The 16,892-nt window shown below is 47.5% G+C and overlaps 9 protein-coding genes across 9 annotated transcripts; 4 read left to right on the forward strand and 5 right to left on the reverse strand.

Moving 5' to 3' along the window:
- Positions 1-50: 50 nt before the first annotated feature.
- On the reverse strand, positions 51-979 carry TSTA_017400 (uncharacterized protein). Its single transcript, XM_002483854.1, has 2 exons — positions 806-979; positions 51-746 (listed from the first exon to the last, which is right to left on the reverse strand). The coding sequence occupies exons 1-2, from the start codon at positions 870-872 to the stop codon at positions 208-210; spliced, it is 606 nt and encodes a 201-aa protein (XP_002483899.1). The 5' UTR covers positions 873-979; the 3' UTR covers positions 51-207.
- A 173-nt stretch (positions 980-1,152) lies between these two features.
- Positions 1,153-1,716, reverse strand: TSTA_017410 (uncharacterized protein; the record flags this gene model as incomplete). Its single annotated transcript, XM_002483855.1, has 2 exons — positions 1,153-1,472; positions 1,575-1,716. 2 exons carry the CDS (start codon positions 1,714-1,716, stop codon positions 1,153-1,155), a joined length of 462 nt encoding a protein of 153 aa, XP_002483900.1.
- Positions 1,717-2,060: 344 nt separating this feature from the next.
- Positions 2,061-2,685, reverse strand: TSTA_017420 (peroxisome biosynthesis protein (Peroxin-2), putative; the record flags this gene model as incomplete). The annotated part of the gene is made up of 2 exons (XM_002483856.1): positions 2,061-2,330; positions 2,386-2,685. 2 exons carry the CDS (start codon positions 2,683-2,685, stop codon positions 2,061-2,063), a joined length of 570 nt encoding a protein of 189 aa, XP_002483901.1.
- A 1,426-nt stretch (positions 2,686-4,111) lies between these two features.
- TSTA_017430 (acid phosphatase PHOa) lies at positions 4,112-5,707 on the forward strand. Its single transcript, XM_002483857.1, has 2 exons — positions 4,112-4,343; positions 4,393-5,707. The coding sequence occupies exons 1-2, from the start codon at positions 4,161-4,163 to the stop codon at positions 5,605-5,607; spliced, it is 1,398 nt and encodes a 465-aa protein (XP_002483902.1). The 5' UTR covers positions 4,112-4,160; the 3' UTR covers positions 5,608-5,707.
- A 33-nt stretch (positions 5,708-5,740) lies between these two features.
- TSTA_017440 (uncharacterized protein) lies at positions 5,741-6,417 on the reverse strand. Its single transcript, XM_002483858.1, has 2 exons — positions 6,220-6,417; positions 5,741-6,150 (listed from the first exon to the last, which is right to left on the reverse strand). Exons 1-2 carry the CDS (start codon positions 6,308-6,310, stop codon positions 5,957-5,959), a joined length of 285 nt encoding a protein of 94 aa, XP_002483903.1. The 5' UTR covers positions 6,311-6,417; the 3' UTR covers positions 5,741-5,956.
- A 694-nt stretch (positions 6,418-7,111) lies between these two features.
- TSTA_017450 (importin 11, putative) lies at positions 7,112-10,777 on the forward strand. The gene is made up of 7 exons (XM_002483859.1): positions 7,112-7,366; positions 7,424-7,524; positions 7,573-7,713; positions 7,779-8,815; positions 8,872-9,344; positions 9,399-9,587; positions 9,646-10,777. The coding sequence occupies exons 1-7, from the start codon at positions 7,202-7,204 to the stop codon at positions 10,723-10,725; spliced, it is 3,186 nt and encodes a 1,061-aa protein (XP_002483904.1). The 5' UTR covers positions 7,112-7,201; the 3' UTR covers positions 10,726-10,777.
- Positions 10,778-11,135: 358 nt separating this feature from the next.
- TSTA_017460 (exo-beta-1,3-glucanase (Exg1), putative) lies at positions 11,136-12,692 on the reverse strand (the record flags this gene model as incomplete). Its single annotated transcript, XM_002483860.1, has 3 exons — positions 12,448-12,692; positions 12,000-12,391; positions 11,136-11,938 (listed from the first exon to the last, which is right to left on the reverse strand). Exons 1-3 carry the CDS (start codon positions 12,525-12,527, stop codon positions 11,136-11,138), a joined length of 1,275 nt encoding a protein of 424 aa, XP_002483905.1. The 5' UTR covers positions 12,528-12,692.
- Positions 12,693-14,691: 1,999 nt separating this feature from the next.
- TSTA_017470 (uncharacterized protein) lies at positions 14,692-15,604 on the forward strand (the record flags this gene model as incomplete). Its single annotated transcript, XM_002483861.1, has 3 exons — positions 14,692-14,893; positions 14,950-15,220; positions 15,280-15,604. The coding sequence occupies 3 exons, from the start codon at positions 14,692-14,694 to the stop codon at positions 15,602-15,604; spliced, it is 798 nt and encodes a 265-aa protein (XP_002483906.1).
- A 335-nt stretch (positions 15,605-15,939) lies between these two features.
- TSTA_017480 (uncharacterized protein) lies at positions 15,940-16,674 on the forward strand (the record flags this gene model as incomplete). Its single annotated transcript, XM_002483862.1, has 2 exons — positions 15,940-16,365; positions 16,408-16,674. 2 exons carry the CDS (start codon positions 15,940-15,942, stop codon positions 16,672-16,674), a joined length of 693 nt encoding a protein of 230 aa, XP_002483907.1.
- Positions 16,675-16,892: the final 218 nt, after the last annotated feature.

Genomic DNA, 16,892 nt, shown 5'->3' on the forward strand with positions numbered 1-16,892 from the left:
GATTACATCCGTGAACCGAGATATGTCTTTCCCGCGGGAACGACCTGGATTGTGAGTAATTAGAAATTATCAGCAGCATATCTCAAATTACAACATATCGAGTAGAGAGCATAAAGCGGAGAGGTACCCTAATCAAAATCCAAACAGACAATCAACTCCACAGTCTCTTGACCAGCAAAAGAGGACAAAGAAGTCGAAGAACGAAGATCAAGACAACAATCCAAAACTAACAGCAGCACCCACCCCGGCACCGGCCAACGGAAAAACGCCTCTAATCAAATTAAGAAACGACCACTTCTCCAGATGGCCCACGAGTTCCCTCTCGGCTTTCTCAAATTTCACTTCTCCCCCTTGTTTCGCAGCTTCAACAGCGGGAAGATCATGTTCGCCCTTCGTATACGGCGCAATAGCATTATTAACAGGCGCAATTGCGAGGAGCGTAAACGGAGCAATCATGACATTTAACCCGGCAGCAACAAGATAAAACACCCAGCCGCCGTGACGCCTTCCGAAGCGGTCACTGTGAAGTGCATACGCGACGTAGGAGTATAAAAGACTAGATGTCACGGCCATGGATGGGAAGACTTTCTTCCCAAGGTCGTAGGTAAACTGCCATTGATGCGCAATGTGGGATAGGGGAGCTCCTAGAGTTATTGCGCTGCGATTGGTGGTGATGCGAGCTTTGGGTTCTTTATGCTTGAGGCCGATGGCTGGAATGGTGAAGATGGAGAGGGAGAGGATACCGCCTATATCCATGGCCCTGGGGTTAGAATTGGTTTGAATCTTTAGGGATTGTTTTACGTACCGGAAGCGGCGGCGGCGGTCAGGATAGCTGAGATTTGTGCTGTCTTGACAAGAATAGAGTCCGCCATGATGAATTAGACTGCGTGATGGAATTAGTTGAATGAGTTGGAGAGTCGATGCGACTGAACAGGTATGAATCTGAATATAGAGTTGATATAAAATTCAGTGGGTCAGACGGAATACATGACGCTTATATCTGCCAGACATCAGGTGGTCCTTCACTTGGCCAGGTGGAGCCTCAGACAGCATCATTCTGACCTCGCACGTTGGCGTCCTGCGATGGATTATTGTTGGTATTGGTATTATGTACATGTACTACATAGAAAAAGCTAATAATAATCCGACATCTCAGCCCGATTCGGGTACGTCTCCTAATGTTTCTCTGTCAATCGTTGACCACGTCCTGGAACTTTCAAACGTGTCGTTAGCGACCATGTCGCTCAATTTATCCTCCTCCAGTTCATCATTATCAATTGTTGTCTCATCTTCAGAGATATGTTTCTCCCGCTCCTCCTTGTCCTCTGCCACCACAAATCCCACTACCTTGCCGTTCGAACTTGATCGTGGTGCCTCTTCAAGAACGTCGCCGTTCCAAGGTTTACACTGCTTCACAATCTCACCACAACGCAGACAGGTCCAGCCTTCGCCCTCTTCAGCTTCGAGCTTTTCTGTAATACATACAAAACAATATATACACCCGCACGGAATTGTTTCGTAAGGATTCGTAATGTCGGTTTGCGCTGAACCAATAATACCACCTGAAGACGAACCAAGAATATCAGCTTCCGAGGTCGATGTCGGATTCTGATCATGATAACAAATCGCACATGTTCGTTCTGGAAGAAAGGCGAATTGTCCCTGTTTTTCTGTAATAGCCCCACCACTATCATCTGATGCTTTGATTGTAGCCATTGTTCTCTTCCAGGCTCTAGATATCCAGCGTCGCCAGCGACCGATTCCAACGAGTGGAAGAAGGAACAATAAGAATTCTGTAAATGCGTGCCACACTAATTGCCGGTTGAGATATTCGAATGATACCTCCCGACTGACCTGGTTCGATGGGGGTGCGAGGCGGATGCGGAGTATTCGGTCGATCAGTGTGCGGTATCGCCCGTTCACAAGAAAGACTAAAAAAGAGACGAATGCTGCGATGGAATGGGTCGTCGATACGAGGTTCGTTATTCTGGACAAAAGTTTGATATCGGTTGATGGCTATTAAGAAATTAGTACGTAAACATATAAATAAACGCCGGTTGTTATACCTCATCGTAGCCATTTTCATGTTCAATCAACCAACTTTCCCATTTCTCCCATGCATAACGCCCTCCAACGGTAAACAGACCATGAAGCAATTTCTGCCATGTCGTAGGTGGTTTGGGGACGGCGGATGTGGATCGGCTATCGACGTATTGAAGACCTTGCAGCGATGCGCCGTATGAAGCGTTATGGTCCCAAATGGAGAGTTTGAAAAGAATAGCCCGTAGCGCTAGTTGGATTTCGCTCGACCATTCCTCGCGAGCATGGGACTGTGAAATAGAGAGAGATTAGACAAGTAAAAGAGTGCACTGACAATGTTCATACCCCGAAATATTTCAATGCCTCTCCAACTTGACATTTGAGCAAGCCGAGCAATTCTTCGTCTAATAATTCTGCATCGACCTGACCAACCCGGAAAATAGGTTTCGTACCATCCCGGCCTTTGACCTTGTCCCAGATTAAGAACCCAGACTGTGTCAATCTATTCAAAGGATCTGGTAATCTCGCGGAATTGATATGCGATGCACGCTGTTGTTCGACAAGGCGGGTCTGAGCTTCCAACTCAAGACGCTGGCGACGCTCTAGGACCCTCTTCTGAGCGGCAGCGAAGTCGGCGGAAGTCATCGCTGTATCATAGCGAAGTCAATGTGATGGAGGTCCAGGTCCTGGTAGGTGTCGTTGAATTGACAAATCGTGATGACGACCACTGGTTTCTTGCACAGACGGCAGGATCCAAGAGCCGCGCGTGGGCCGAGGTTCATTGTTAAGTCTGCACGTGACCCAGATGATTCCATTGGTTGTAAGATGCAAAATATGCAAACAGTACCCAAGTCACCACCTCGACATCATTGTTGGTACGTACATAAACTCGAGACAGGTCCGCATAGTTTTTATCCTTGCCTAGAGCGTTCGTGACGTGAGGGTTTGTGCTTATATCGGATTCGAGCCTACTGGCACATCAAGACAAGGGTAAGGTTGAACCGAGCACATCCTCTAGGCCTGTGCATGGCTCACCCGTTTACGTATAGAGTCACAAACCGCGTCGGACAATATGTACACTCCGGTCTATACTCCGATACTGCTGTCTTCGCTGAAAGCGACGAATCGATTCGCTCGACTGCAGGGTCTGCCTAGTTGGTATCCACGCTTCTGCGAGTTCTGGATTCGAGCAAAGATTCGTGATAAGTTTTTAAATAGGTGAATACCCACGTGGACGCTATGGTACAACCTTGAACGGTGGCATGTCCGAGACACGATAACATCCAATGGTAGTACCTGATACATATCAAGAATTCAATACCAAGGTGGGGATATCTTTGTAGCTTACTGGCCAGTGAACTGGAGACTATGAAAAGACGAGTAAAGAGCTTCTAGAAGGTGTTAATTACAAAGAACAGTACCTGACGTGATTGGAACTTTCGAAGTGAACGACGGACTTATACCGGATCCTTTCATGAGAAACAACGCCGGCACGTGTTGCCCGCCGTGCCTGTCTAGATCGCGGGTTGAGCCGACAGCCGAGCAGAATTGAAAGAACTGAGATGTACGTACGTATAGAAGTCTTAGAGATTGAGATCCATGGCATAGGTTATATGAAATATCTTGACTACATCGGAAGTGGTGGAGATATACTACCTCTCGGCGCCAATCCGGTTGAGCGGATTACTACGCTTGTCCGGTGGAGCCTGAGGCAGCGGACGAGTCACAGTGGGCAGCCACGCAGCGTGACCGGCTGGTCTGCTCTGATTCCTCAGGCTGCCAATCAGCCTCGCTAGTCATGCAAAGAAGCTCTTCTGGAGGAAGCTTGGGATCAGCCAGCTTCTATTCGCTGGAATGCGCCTGCTTTGTCCAGGATCTAACCGGGATGGAGAATTGCCAATACGACAACAAGATGTGCTAATTTATGTCTCCCACGTGCAGACATAGCAGCTAGAAGCTGTAGGTTGTAACTACGGCGTCGTATGAGTATGCATGCGACGTTGGCGAAATAAAAGGTCCCTTGGTCGCCCTTGCTGATCCTTTCCCTTCCCTCTTTTCTTTCCCTCCCTTCGACAACAACACCATAGCAGTCTTTCATCATCACATTCAATTGCTTGAAAATGCAGTCTGCTCTCCTGTTGCTCGCCGCCGCTGGTGCTGCTGTGGCCCAGTTGGCTACCGTCAAGGAGCCATCTCGCGCTGACATTGCTGCTGCCGCCGCCACTGTCGTCCCTTCGTCCCCAGTTTCCAACGTTGAGGGTCTTGCTTTCAAGCGTTTCTATCAGGTCTGGTTGGAGAACATTGTACGCGGTCCTTTTGCCCCGTCTGATCTACTTCATCTGACCGTATCAGGACTACAGCAATGCTTCCGCCGACGCCAACCAGAAGTACTTGGCCTCCAAGGGTATCACCTTGACAAACTTCTGGGCCCTCGCTCACCCCTCAGAGCCCAACTACGCTGCCGCTGCTGCTGGTGATATGTTTGCTATGGATACCGACGACTTCATTCAGATCCCTCAGAACATCTCCACCGTCGTCGATCTCTTGGACACCAAGGGCATTTCTTGGGGTGAATACCAGGAACACTTGCCTTATGCTGGTTTCCAGGGCTTCAACTACTCCGACACCGCTGCCAACGACTACGTTCGCAAGCACAACCCTCTTATCCTCTATGACTCTGTTGCCGGAAATGCTTCCCGTGCTGCTCAAATCAAGAACTTCTCGAGCTTGTGGTCTGATATTGCTAGCAACACCGTCCCTCAGTGGGGTTTCATTACTCCTAACATGACTAACGATGCCCATGACACCAACATCACCTTCGCTTCTGTCTGGGAGCGCGCCTTCGTTGAGAAACTCGAGAACAGCACTGCATTCTGGAACGAGACCCTCATCTTGCTCACCTTTGATGAGTCTGGTCACTACCCTATCCAGAACAAGGTGTTCTCCGTCCTCCTTGGTGGTGCTGTCCCCAAGGAGTTGGTCGGCACTACTGACGACACCTTCTACACCCACTACTCTACCTTGTCCACCGTTCAGGCTAACTGGGGTCTTCCTTCCCTCGGTCGCTGGGACTGCCATGCCAACATCTTCCAGATTGTCTCCAACAAGACTGGATACACCAACTATAAGGTCGACACTACCAACTTGTACTTGAACTCCAGCTTCTACGGTCCTCTGTCCACCAATACTTACTCCAACTACTCTTCCGTCTGGCCTGTCCCTCTCACCAACAACGACTCTTGCGCTGCTGGTCACGGCATCCTTCCTTCCGTCAAGTCTACCTGGGGTGGTAAGGCTCCTACCTACAACTACTCCAGCCCCTTCCCATTCGACACCCAGTCTCACAAGGACATTAACGTTGCTTTCTCCCGCAACGGCTCTACCTGGGTCTCTGGTGTCAACAACACCATCTTGGCCGGTGTCACCTCCAATTCTACCTCCTCTAACTCCACTGGTTCCAGCACTAGCTCTTCTTCCACTCCCACCCATACTGGAGCTGCCTCTGTGAACGGTGCTTCTGGTGTCCTGGCTCTTGCTGCCGGTGTTGCTTTTGCCTTCGCCTTGTAAATTATATTATGATGAACCAGGACAAGCATTAGGCTTGCCGAACGCTTGTATCACAGCTTTTCGATGCCGAGAATGTTTTAATAAAATGGTCCTTACTTTTACTCAATCTTCCCTTTTAAATGTAAGCGTAACCGTCATCATAACTCATGGAAATGCCATCTATTGATCATATTCATCATATAATACATAATTCATATCCTGTCTGCCCGGAGTCCTGGTCTTAGTAGTTGGTCCTCTGTACAGGCACACCATCATCGCCAGGTCGCCGCTCCTGAATAATCTTCATCTTATCTTCAGGACCACCAGTTCCTTCAAAATCTTTTGCTTCGCTCATTCTATCAGAGAGGAGTTAAATATTAGTGTTTTGCTCAAATAGAAGGAAAGTTTGTGTGTTGACATACCGTCCCCTTGCATCAATCTCACCCCCTTCCTCGGGCGGAATCTTCCTGCTACTACTGCCACCGAAATTTGCCTTTTCGCCATATCGTACATCGGCGCCGGGGAAGTCTTTTTCGACGTTTTCGTTGACGCCGGATTCGGTTGCTATGATCATTTCCGTTAGTACTGGACGCGAGTTGAGGGGAAAATGAGGTGGTTGAAGATATCACGTACTTGATAGGCTCTGGTTACCGGCCCCTTGTTTCTTTTGATAGGAGTTCAGATCCCGTTCAGCTTGGTGGGCAATATCTGTGAGGTCTGACATGTTGGGAGTTGATATCGATGGAGGAAAGAACGTTCAATCGGCTTCGAAATGTGTTTATAGTATGGTTGAATCGAAGTTTGATTTCTGATGATAAGAGTCTGGTCTGCAATGTATATAGAAGAAAGACGGCTCTATATAAGTAGGTCGCGTGCAAGATGGATTGGCTTGCTGCATCATGACCGAGTATGCATCATGGCGATGTCATTCTCCACATATTTTCTGGAGAAGAGTTACCTGCTTCAATGGACAAATGAGGTTGATTGATGGGTACTATAATGACTAATCAGATCAATCCATACGTGAGTCAGCAACCCAAGGTTTAACTATCATAGATGAGAGGAATATGCTCTAAGACAACAGAGGACAGTGAAAAGATACCTCACTGGGCTAGAAATGTAGTCTACACAGTTAGCTCGAAATGACTTCCACTACATAAACTTACAATGAGTGCTTTCTAATCAATGCTAATTAATTCTGTACTCTTTAGATGATGCGTGTGCGTGATTCATCGTGGTATGGCCAAGCGGGCGACTATTGAGTGACTTCATCCCATCATCATGCCCTAATCTCTAGCCCTAATCTGCCTGTTTAGAGCTAGTTCCATCATGGGAAAACCATTCATCCGTTCTTGCTGACCGCCCGGCGATCATACGCGGGGAACAATTGTTTTTGGTCCTTCCTAAAGGGAAAGAAGTGATAGCTTCATTGACCTCTGCTTGTTCTTTATTCTTGTCCATTATTCGTGTTTGGATACACTGGTGTGAGACCAAAGCTTATAATCAGCCCAACTTTCGCTTCTCTCATCAAAATAACCTAGATTCTCTCGCATGATCTGGGAAACAATCTCTCAGTCGATCGCGGTCTGATTTGCGCCTGCATCGGCAAGCGACCATGGCCGATGCAATAGAGGTTCCTGGGGAGACCAATCCTCTCACTGCCCAAAATCTACTCAACTGCCTTTTAGCTGCGGCTAGTTCAGTTCAACAGCAAGTTCAGATTGGTGCTCAGCAACTGCAACACTGGGAGAAGCAAGTGGGCTTCTACCCTCTACTTCAGGTTTGTCTGTGTACCAGCAGTTTCGTGAATTGATACTTACTTGAATTGCAATTCTAGGAGGCTTACCTGGATCACTCCCTCCCCCTGGAGATTCGATACTTGGCCATCATCCAGTTGAAGAATGGTATCGACAGATACTGGAGAAAGACAGCTACCAAGTATGTTTCTCTTGAAGCCTGACTCTTCTGGTGCTAACAGAAACGCAGCGCGATCAAGAAAGAAGACAAGGAACAGATCAAAAGCAGGGCTCTTGAGGCAGGCATCGTGGAACCGGCACCTCTGTTGGCTCTCCATAATGCCTTGGTGATTGCCAAAATCCTTCGTTATGAATTCCCCAGCGACGAATGGTATCTATTTTTTATGCCCTACCTGAGATTTTGTGTGCAAGTGTACTGATAATTATGATATGCAGGCCCAATGCCCTTCCATTCCTCATTTCCACGCTACGTTCGTCCGCACAACCCGGCGCACCTCCCTTACAATTTCCGCGAACTCTCATAATATTACTACAAATCATCAAGGAGCTTTCCACAGCTCGTATGCAGAGGGTCCGAGCCAGCTTACAATCAGCATCACCCGAGATATTCCAATTATTGGGTGGTATATACGTTGAAAAGGTCAACGCTTGGAGTGCGCTTCTGGAATACAATCGACTGGACGACGCTTCGTTACTAGAGCTACTCGAACAGACCTTGATATCCCTTAAAGTCATACGACGACTTATCATCGCTGGCTTCGAGCATCCTCATCGCGATAAAGACGTTCAAGGGTTCTGGACACTTAGCCACACACAATTCGCAAACTTCTTTGGGTTTTCAGAGACTATGACAAACCCACCACGAGTTAACACATTGATCAAGAAACATCTGCTGCAATTCTCGAAATTGCATGTTGAAATGGCCAAGGTTCACCCGGCAGCTTTTGCACTTCTTCCAGATTGCGTGGCGCTTGTTAAGTCCTACTGGACTGTTGTTTCTCGGCTCGGAGAAGTATACGACGCCGAACGCGCCTCACAAAGCCGACAGGAAAAGGACGCAGACGAAGGAGATGAGAAAAATGTCATCGAGACTCTTGGCCTGAAGGCGCTGTTGCTTATTCGAGCATGTGCCAAGATGGCATTCAACCCAGTGCACAGCTTCAAGTACCAGCAGGCCCAGGATAAAGAGGAAAGGAAAGACTCCGTGGAGCTGATTAAGTCTCAACTTTTTACCCAAGACTTTGTCATCATGATCATGGAGCTCATTGTTTCAAAGTTCTTGAGACTTCGCAAGGTGGACTTTCAAGAATGGGAAGAAGAGCCTGAAGAGTGGGAGAGGAAAGAGGACACCATGTCTGAAGCCTGGGAGTTTTCTGTTCGACCCTGTTCAGAAAAGCTCTTTTTAGATCTAATTATTCACTTCAAGCCTCTGTTGGTTCCGCAGCTGCTCAACGTCTTCTATAATTTCGCAAGTACGTCTTATACCCTTATCGTATATGACCGATCAAGACTAATATTATCTGCTTAGACCCCCAAAATCAGGATATCCTAATGAAGGACTCACTTTATTCAGCCATTGGACTGGCTGCAGCGAGTTTGGAGCAGCAGTTGGATTTTAATGCCTTTATAGAAAGTGCATTGGTCCCAGAAGTGCAGATCAACGAACAAGGGTACAAGGTTTTGCGGCGAAGAGCTGCCATTGTCATAGGGCAATGGATGCCAATTCAGCCTGAAAAGATGAATAGGCAATACGTGTATCAGATTTTCCAGCATCTATTCAACAAAGCAGATCCCGTGAACGACCTCCCTGTTCGCATTACCGCAGGTCGACAGCTAAAAAATGTGCTCGATCCCTACGAATTTTCTCCTCAAGAATTCCTACCATATGCGACGCCAATTCTTCAGAACCTCCTTACTTTGATTCAAGAAGTTGAGCTTTCGGAAACAAAGATGGCATTGCTGGAAACAGTACGGACGGCCGTGGTGAAAATGGAAGACCACGTAAGCGTTCATGACATATCAGGAATGGAATGCCTGGACTAACTCGATGAGTAGATATTGCCATTTTCTGATCAAATAATGTCACTTTTGCCTCCTCTCTGGGAGCAATCGGGTGAGGAACACCTCATGAAACAGGCCATCCTTACTCTTCTTTCGTCCTTGATGAATGCGCTCAAAAGTGACTCCGTCAAATATCACAAAGATATGCTTCCACTTATACAGAACTCGATAGAACCTGATTCGGTGCGTTGATCCTGTCTCTTGATAAGCGTTTTCATTTTATTGTTCCTAACAGCAGCAGGAAACTATCGTGTATCTATTAGATGAAGCACTCGAGCTTTGGGCGGCAATATTGACGCAAACCCCAGCTCCAGCATCTTCAGATATTATCTCACTGTTTCCCCGATTACTCCCCATATTCGAAGCAGCTACAGATAGCGCACCATTGGCGCTCCAGATTGCCGAGAGTTACATACTCTTATGTCCTCGAGAAGTGCTCCATGATGAGATACGCGTGCCCTTCCTGGCATCTTTGGAAACACTACTTTCGGCAGTCCAGCGTCAACGTCTTGGGGTGATTCCTCATCTCGCAGAAATGCTTATCCGTGCGACTGAGCACATAGACGGCGGTAGCGAGAATTCGTACAATGTCATCGCCAAGTCTCTTCTTGACAGCTCGTTCTTGCATGCTATTTTAGATGGTCTCCATTCTGCCTATGAAGCCAGTCAATCCACGGGACCAAACAGGAAGACATCACATATCTACGCCAATCTCGAGACGGATTACTTCAGTGTTCTAGCAAGACTGGCGCTAGCCAACCCAAGGGTATTCCTATCAGCCATATCAGCTGCAATCTCGACATCTGAAGAACAAGTACTCTCCTGGCTCCTAACGGAATGGTTCTTTCACTACGACAACATCGCGCTCGTAACACAAAAGAAATTACACGTTCTCGCACTCACGCAACTCCTAGCAATGAACGCGACGCAAGCACCTCCACCAACCTATCTTCTCAACCATCTCCAATCCTACCTCACCGTCTGGACCGACGTCGTCACCGAACTAGCAGAAGGTTCCGATGAGCTCTCAGCCTTGAACAATAGAGACCCGCACGCAGCAAGGGACTACCTAATCTACTGGAATCCAAACTCGAACACGACAGACGTCACCAATAATAAAAATGAACCACCCGAAAACGCACGACGCAGGCAATGGGAAAATTCCGACCCGGTTCATTCCTTCAATATCCGTCAATTCATTCAAGAGCGTTTACAGGCCGTTATGCATGCGTGTGGTGGCGTACAGCGGTTTCATGAGGAGTGGCTGGTGAATGTTGATAGGGATGTGGTGAATGCGTTTGGATCATTGGGAATTCTCTGATTCTACGTATACATATGACGGTCGACGTTATCTACTTACATTGCATACATTAACTCGGGTTGAATAGGGATGACATAAACAGGCGTTAGACTTTCATGTAGGTATCTTGAAGCATTCTTGATTGTTGATTAGGTATTAAACATAGCCCTGGATGGGATCTTCGACTAGCATACTGAAAAATGAGTCCCAAAATAAGTAATATCAGCGAATGGGCCAAATCATTTATTCATAAGAATATCAGCAAGGAGAGATAGCAAGCGTCCTAAAAAGGAGTACGTATAATCAAAGCCACGAAGAGTATTTGACACGAAAGAGACGTGCGAGAGAAAAAGGGAATTATTCAAACAGTTTCAATAAGGAATGATAAAAACATGAAGCTAAAGTATTACACCATCGGAAGGTAGGATCAACTAGCATTGTCCAGGGAATTGACGAGACGACACTGGGTTAGGGAATACGTTAGCTGCTAATTGACGCTTCATGTCCCATTCAGGAGCACCCTCAGTAGTCCAAGTCCAGTACACCCAGCCGGTGTGTTTTTCATATGCATCTAGTTGAGCTTCGATGAAGCGACGAAGGTTGGTGCGGACGTCTTCCGGGAGAGCAGTGACTTCACCCTGGGAATATCTATCACAGCTGCCGTGGAAGGTACTTCCAGATCCATAGCTTCCGTCCCATCGAGCACCGACTCCACGGCCATTGAGGTATTTCGCGCAGTCCGTCATGGCTCCGGTCCATTCACCAACGATTGTCCATTTGTCGGTAGCAGCGACTTTGTCTCCAAAAGAACATGCGGTCTGGGTGTGGCCGTTGATGTCGAGTGAGAGGAGACCATTGTCAAAGACCTCGTAGTGATGGGTGTCCATCATCACGTTCCAAACACCGGAACCAGAACCCATGAATCCATTCCAGAAACCGATATCCTGGAAGCCATCATGCAAGGTTAGAGCGGTATCCTGGTTGACTTCTCTGAGACGTCCCCAGCTGTCATAGTAGTATTGTTGTAAGGTCCAGACGTTAACACCCGCATCTCCCATAACTGTCATGGGTTCATTGAGCGCCTCGATTGAAGTAACGACATCAGACTGGGTAGCGTAACGTTCAGAAAGGGCCCTGATTGCATCCAGAGTGACGTTGATTTGTTCAGGAACTTTATCCCAGTTGATTGAGCCGCGACGTCCACTGTTGTCGAAACCGTTCTGTGATCCAGGGGCTGATAACCTAGCTTCAGCATGATACATTTGCCAGTTTAAAGGAAGAATAGTACAACTTACCACCATGCAAGTCCACAATGACCTTCAAGCCTGCATCACGCGCCCAATTGATGGCCTGGTCTAGCACACTAAGCTGACCCTGAACATAAGGTTCCCCGGGCTGGGGCACAACAGCCCAGTATCCGATAGGGATTCGGACATGGTTCATACCGGCGGCACTGATCTGATGAAAGTCGTCGACGGTGATGAATGAATTCCAGTGCTGAGACAGGATGCCCTGAGCATCAGCACCGAGGGCGCCGGACAAACACCACTCATCCACGGCACCTTCTCCTGCCTGTTCGAAGAGTGAGGGTGTAATCCAAGGTTCTAGGACCAGCCATCCACCCAGGTTAACGCCTCGAACTTTGTCGGAGTTGTAATTAAAGGCCAGATCTCGCGATTCCACGCGACTGTAATAATAATAATCAGAATGTTATCATCATACAGGAAAGAGAAGAAATCTTACACTCCTGGTGCTGCCTGAGCCAAAGCCATAAATGTGGCAAGTGCCGCCAGGGTAATGTTTTGCATCTTTGAGAATATCATGTTGGCACCGAGTCAACAGTGCTGAAAGGAAAAACAGGTATGTATGTGTGCGTGTATAGATATGTCGAGAAAGAACTGCTTCAAGTCAATTGAAGCTGGCACAACACGATGGACGACCGACGATCGATAGACTCAGATCTGAGGAACGACTTGGCGATATAAGTACTCAGCGGGATTAGCCAGGTGGTATCCGAAAGCAGACTGCCAGAGCACCATGCGAGTGAAGTAGAGGTTCGGTAATAACAGTGAAATGACCTGTCAGAGCGGCGATACCCAAAAAAAAAAAAATAAGGTAACCCCGACCCCTCCAACGGAGATACAGAGATCTGGTGGATGTCGACCTCTGTCGAGGGCGTATACTGTGCAACAGGGGCGAGATGTTTAACTGTAACAGTGGAGTAGACTCGGCGTCTGGTTGAAAGGTACTGGCGAAGAGAACGGATCGATTGGTTAGCGATATAATCGAGTGTCTGAATTCAGACAGGAAGAGAGTGGACGAAGTTGAAGCTGGAGAAAGACAGATCCCGTGACAAAAGCAGTAAAGGCAGCCACGACTCGGTTACCCGATTAGGAAAACCCATTGTATAAATTTCTTACCAAGTTAACTAGTTAACTAACGTTAACTTGACGGCGAGTCAGACTTACATAATACACTGTATAACTTACTTAGCTAGCAAAGGTCTAGATAGAGACGAGGAATGCGGAGACCTCGACTGAGGTGCCCTAAAACTACACATCATCGAGATGTTGCTACTAGCACCTAGCCGCATAAGGCATTCAATCCACCCACTACAAGCTCGTATAACGTGAGTACAGAGATACGGATGTTTTCGACAGGAGAGTAACTCTTTAAGAAATATAAATGCACTGCAACATGGGTCTCTCGCCCATGGATATGAACTATACAACTAGGTGCCTAATTCAGGCACCTCTATATCTGGAACGGGAGTCAACGACCGATATTTGATAGACCATCCTGACACGCGCATACCGAGATCTTGCTGATCCCTTTGAAGATTTAAGCGTAACAAAATACCACGGGATCAACATATTTTCCCTTGATAGTCTAGGCTTTCGTTATTCACCGGTAGTTGTCGAACTTGTGTCGACGACACGAAGAATGTTGCCTGTTTCATTGAATGGTTGCTTTAGGGCTAACCGCAGCATCTGCCTTAGAGTTCAGGCACAAATACAATACAAGACAAAGAAAGGAAGGACAAGTTCCGAAAACAAAACCAAAAGAAAAAAATAAAAAAAGAAACTACATTTCTTTCTTATATCAGGCACCTATGGTAATGCATTTCAAGGCACAGGCTACGTACTTGGACAATATCATTGCTGAAAACAGAGAGTGACAATGTTCCGCATGCGACTTCTTGCTATGCGGATGCCTCAGGCATCCGCTCAGCCGGAAACAGTACATACAACCTAAGTACAGTCCGGACTTAGTTAGAAGAACGTCTCCATCTTCCCCATCTTATGCTCGAGTATCTATCTACAAGAAAAGAAACACGATCAAGTGATGTTTCGTGTCTCGTGTCCAATAGCCAGTCGCGGAGATGTAGGGTTATCTAACAACCCCCCCCGGGCCCCGTCAGCGGCAGTCGGCGCGGCAGTTGGCTGGCTGAACAGGGCCACTAGCTGATCGATATTGGAGTCGCTAAGTTCGTAAGAACATACGAGATGGAACGTAGATCGATAAACGGGGGGTGGCGGACTGGGCTAGATATATTAGGGCTGTCGCCGTGTTATCGCCGGAACCCGAAGGATCATGCCACCCTCGGATAACATGGTGTAGGCCGGAAGAGCAAAATACCTCAAACTCTCGCAATAGCATCGACTCACAGGCCGCATCCTTCGCGGTTAGCGACCTCCCCGTAGGCTAATTTGCGGGAGATTGTTGCCTTACAACGATCGTGTGATCTCGCTTCATGGATTATCGCTGGTTGGCTGTCTATGACATACGCCAGGGGGTTGGGTCAATCTCGTATAAATGCAGGATGCATCCATAATTCTGGAATAATATTGATTGATTATCACAGTTCTCTTATTGACAGTGGAGCGGCTTTTTCCACGTCGGCTAGTCTCAAACACACAGCGGCAAATCAACCCCGTACTTCCCCTTTGACAATATCCTGCAAAGCCAGAAGCGACCAAGTCCAACATGCCTGGCACTCAAAGTAGCTGTCCAGTGGAAGTGCCGATAATCTCGGAGCCGACTCCTTCGGCAGACGCGACGAAATCAACGGCATCATGTCCTATGAAGTCGTGGCCGCGCGCCATCCAGCATATCGACCGGAAGGACTTGTATACCAACCTGGAAGACAGAATACACTACCTGCACACTTTCCTGGACTTCAGTTCCAGTACGCGTGCCAAGCGAACTTCTTGCAACCTGAGCCTGTGCTGATACGTTGTGTAGATGACATTGAAGCGCTCATCAGCGGATCCAAATATATCAAAGCATTAATACCGGCGGTCGTCAATATCGTATACCGCAAGCTTCTTCAATATGACATCACGGCAAGAGCCTTCCAGACGCGAAGTACAAGTTTTGAAGGCCCTCTAGACGAGTTCCCCAGCGAGGATAGTCCACAGATCATGCATCGAAAAATGTTTCTGCGGGGATATCTGGTCAAATTGTGTTCGGACCCGAGTAAGATGGAGTTTTGGGAGTATCTGGATAAAGTTGGGTATGTTGGGACCTCCTTATTCCTTTCACAGCGATATATATCCTAACAATACTTTGCAGTATGATGCACGTCGGTCAAGGACGGGAACATCCACTGCATGTCGAATACATCCATATAGGAGCCTGTCTCTCGTTCATCCAAGATACCTTCACCGAGGCCATATTGTCTCACCCTCGAATGCAACTGCACCGAAAGATAGCCCTGGTCAAGGCTTTGGGAAAGGTGATATGGATCCAGAATGATCTTTTTGCCAAATGGTATGTGAGAGATGGTGCAGAGTATGCCGGTGAGACTGCACCAGCCAAGATTGAACAGGAAGGATATTTGCATGGAAAGAAGATTTTCAATGAGTCAGATGATTCTTCTGTAGGATCTAGTGATTAGGAGAAATAGAGACGTTCTTGCATACTTGTCTGAAAAGAGAGGTTCTTTGTTGTATGAGTTGGAGAGTGTATGGTGGTGTGCACTGGGAGTTACCGTCAAACGACAACCCCAAACAACAAATCACAATGATTGTGCCCGCCATGTTTACCTTTTCTGACTGCCTGTCTGGGCATTGATATTTCCCCTTCAGCTCTCTTGCACTTCCTGACAGTTTTCAAACAAGTCGCAGCAAGTGTCTTTTCCTCTTGTCGAGTACAGTTGTCATCGCCATATCCAGTGTGCTATTCGAGATCCATCTTCTCGACATCTAGGCATTTTGATCGTGTCTTTGTGTGATGTGGCCGAGGAATGTCGCGGACGACACGACACCGAACTTCGCTCATGCACTTTCCAACCCATCAGATCCACCATTGCCTCCACGATATGCCCAGTGTCCTCCATCCAAGCCGTTGACCCCCGAGTCTGTCTCCAGTCATCAAGCGCCGCCAACAGCTGAAGATGTACCAAACTCGGAACCATATTCCTTTGAATGGGCTATGGATCCATATAATCCAGACAAATTCCTGCATCCTCCCAAATACACCAAGCAAAATCTCATGTGGGCAGTCGAGTTTCAGATTCTGAGTTCCGAAGAGTTCCATCCGACAGTCATCTTCACTGCAAGGCTCCACCCAGAATACAAAGAAAGAATCGGTCTGGCAACTGAGCGGCTAACAACAAACGAATGGGCACGCGTGGTGATGTATATTCCAGATCCCGGCGTATACTTGATCGAGATTAGGATCATACCTAATCGTGCAAAGCTACCTGTGGCACTGTGTCGTCATCAGGGGCTTGTCGCTGTTTTCAAGGAAGAGGATATGGCGAATGTTCCTCTTGGACCTTTTGAATATAGAGTGCTCTATGGTGATGGCCATAGTCGCCGGGCTCAGGTGCAGAACATCACTGCTGCAGAATTGGGCGACCAGCCAGCAAAAAGGGATAGAGGATGGAGGGGGAAAGCTGATGTTAAACACAAGGATTATTCCATGTTCCAATGGCAGAGTCGTACTCCAGCACCTGAAGGTTGATGGCAGAAACTGGAATCGAGAGCATGGACTTATTCGTGTGTGGTCTGCGGCATTTGCCATGGATTCAATGTTTTAGATACAACTGGGGTTTATGGATGCAAGCAGTTTTCCATAGATGGTCGGAATCTGACTTTTATTCATGAAGGCTCATCAATTCTTACTTATGTAGTGTCACGTTATTTCATAACCTGGATGACTTTTGGAGCTGGATCTCAGAG

This window comes from Talaromyces stipitatus, genomic scaffold (genome assembly GCF_000003125.1).
Source record: "Talaromyces stipitatus ATCC 10500 scf_1105507295549 genomic scaffold, whole genome shotgun sequence".
Taxonomy (NCBI): Eukaryota; Fungi; Ascomycota; class Eurotiomycetes; order Eurotiales; family Trichocomaceae; genus Talaromyces; species Talaromyces stipitatus.

What these genes read in the sequence shown, in the direction of transcription:
- TSTA_017430 (XM_002483857.1), top strand. Translation starts at nt 4,161, where the DNA reads ATGCAGTCTGCTCTCCTGTTGCTCGCCGCCGCTGGTGCTGCTGTGGCC. An exon ending in AGGTCTGGTTGGAGAACATT is followed by an intron (nt 4,344 to 4,392) that starts GTACGCGGTCCT and finishes TGACCGTATCAG; the next exon opens with GACTACAGCAATGCTTCCGC.
- TSTA_017400 (XM_002483854.1), bottom strand. Translation starts at nt 872, where the DNA reads ATGGCGGACTCTATTCTTGTCAAGACAGCACAAATCTCAGCTATCCTG. An exon ending in GACCGCCGCCGCCGCTTCCG is followed by an intron (nt 747 to 805) that starts GTACGTAAAACA and finishes CCATGGATATAG; the next exon opens with GCGGTATCCTCTCCCTCTCC.
- TSTA_017450 (XM_002483859.1), top strand. Translation starts at nt 7,202, where the DNA reads ATGGCCGATGCAATAGAGGTTCCTGGGGAGACCAATCCTCTCACTGCC. An exon ending in CGTCTTCTATAATTTCGCAA is followed by an intron (nt 8,816 to 8,871) that starts GTACGTCTTATA and finishes TTATCTGCTTAG; the next exon opens with ACCCCCAAAATCAGGATATC. An exon ending in TGGTGAAAATGGAAGACCAC is followed by an intron (nt 9,345 to 9,398) that starts GTAAGCGTTCAT and finishes CTCGATGAGTAG; the next exon opens with ATATTGCCATTTTCTGATCA.
- TSTA_017440 (XM_002483858.1), bottom strand. Translation starts at nt 6,310, where the DNA reads ATGTCAGACCTCACAGATATTGCCCACCAAGCTGAACGGGATCTGAAC. An exon ending in CGGTAACCAGAGCCTATCAA is followed by an intron (nt 6,151 to 6,219) that starts GTACGTGATATC and finishes AAATGATCATAG; the next exon opens with CAACCGAATCCGGCGTCAAC.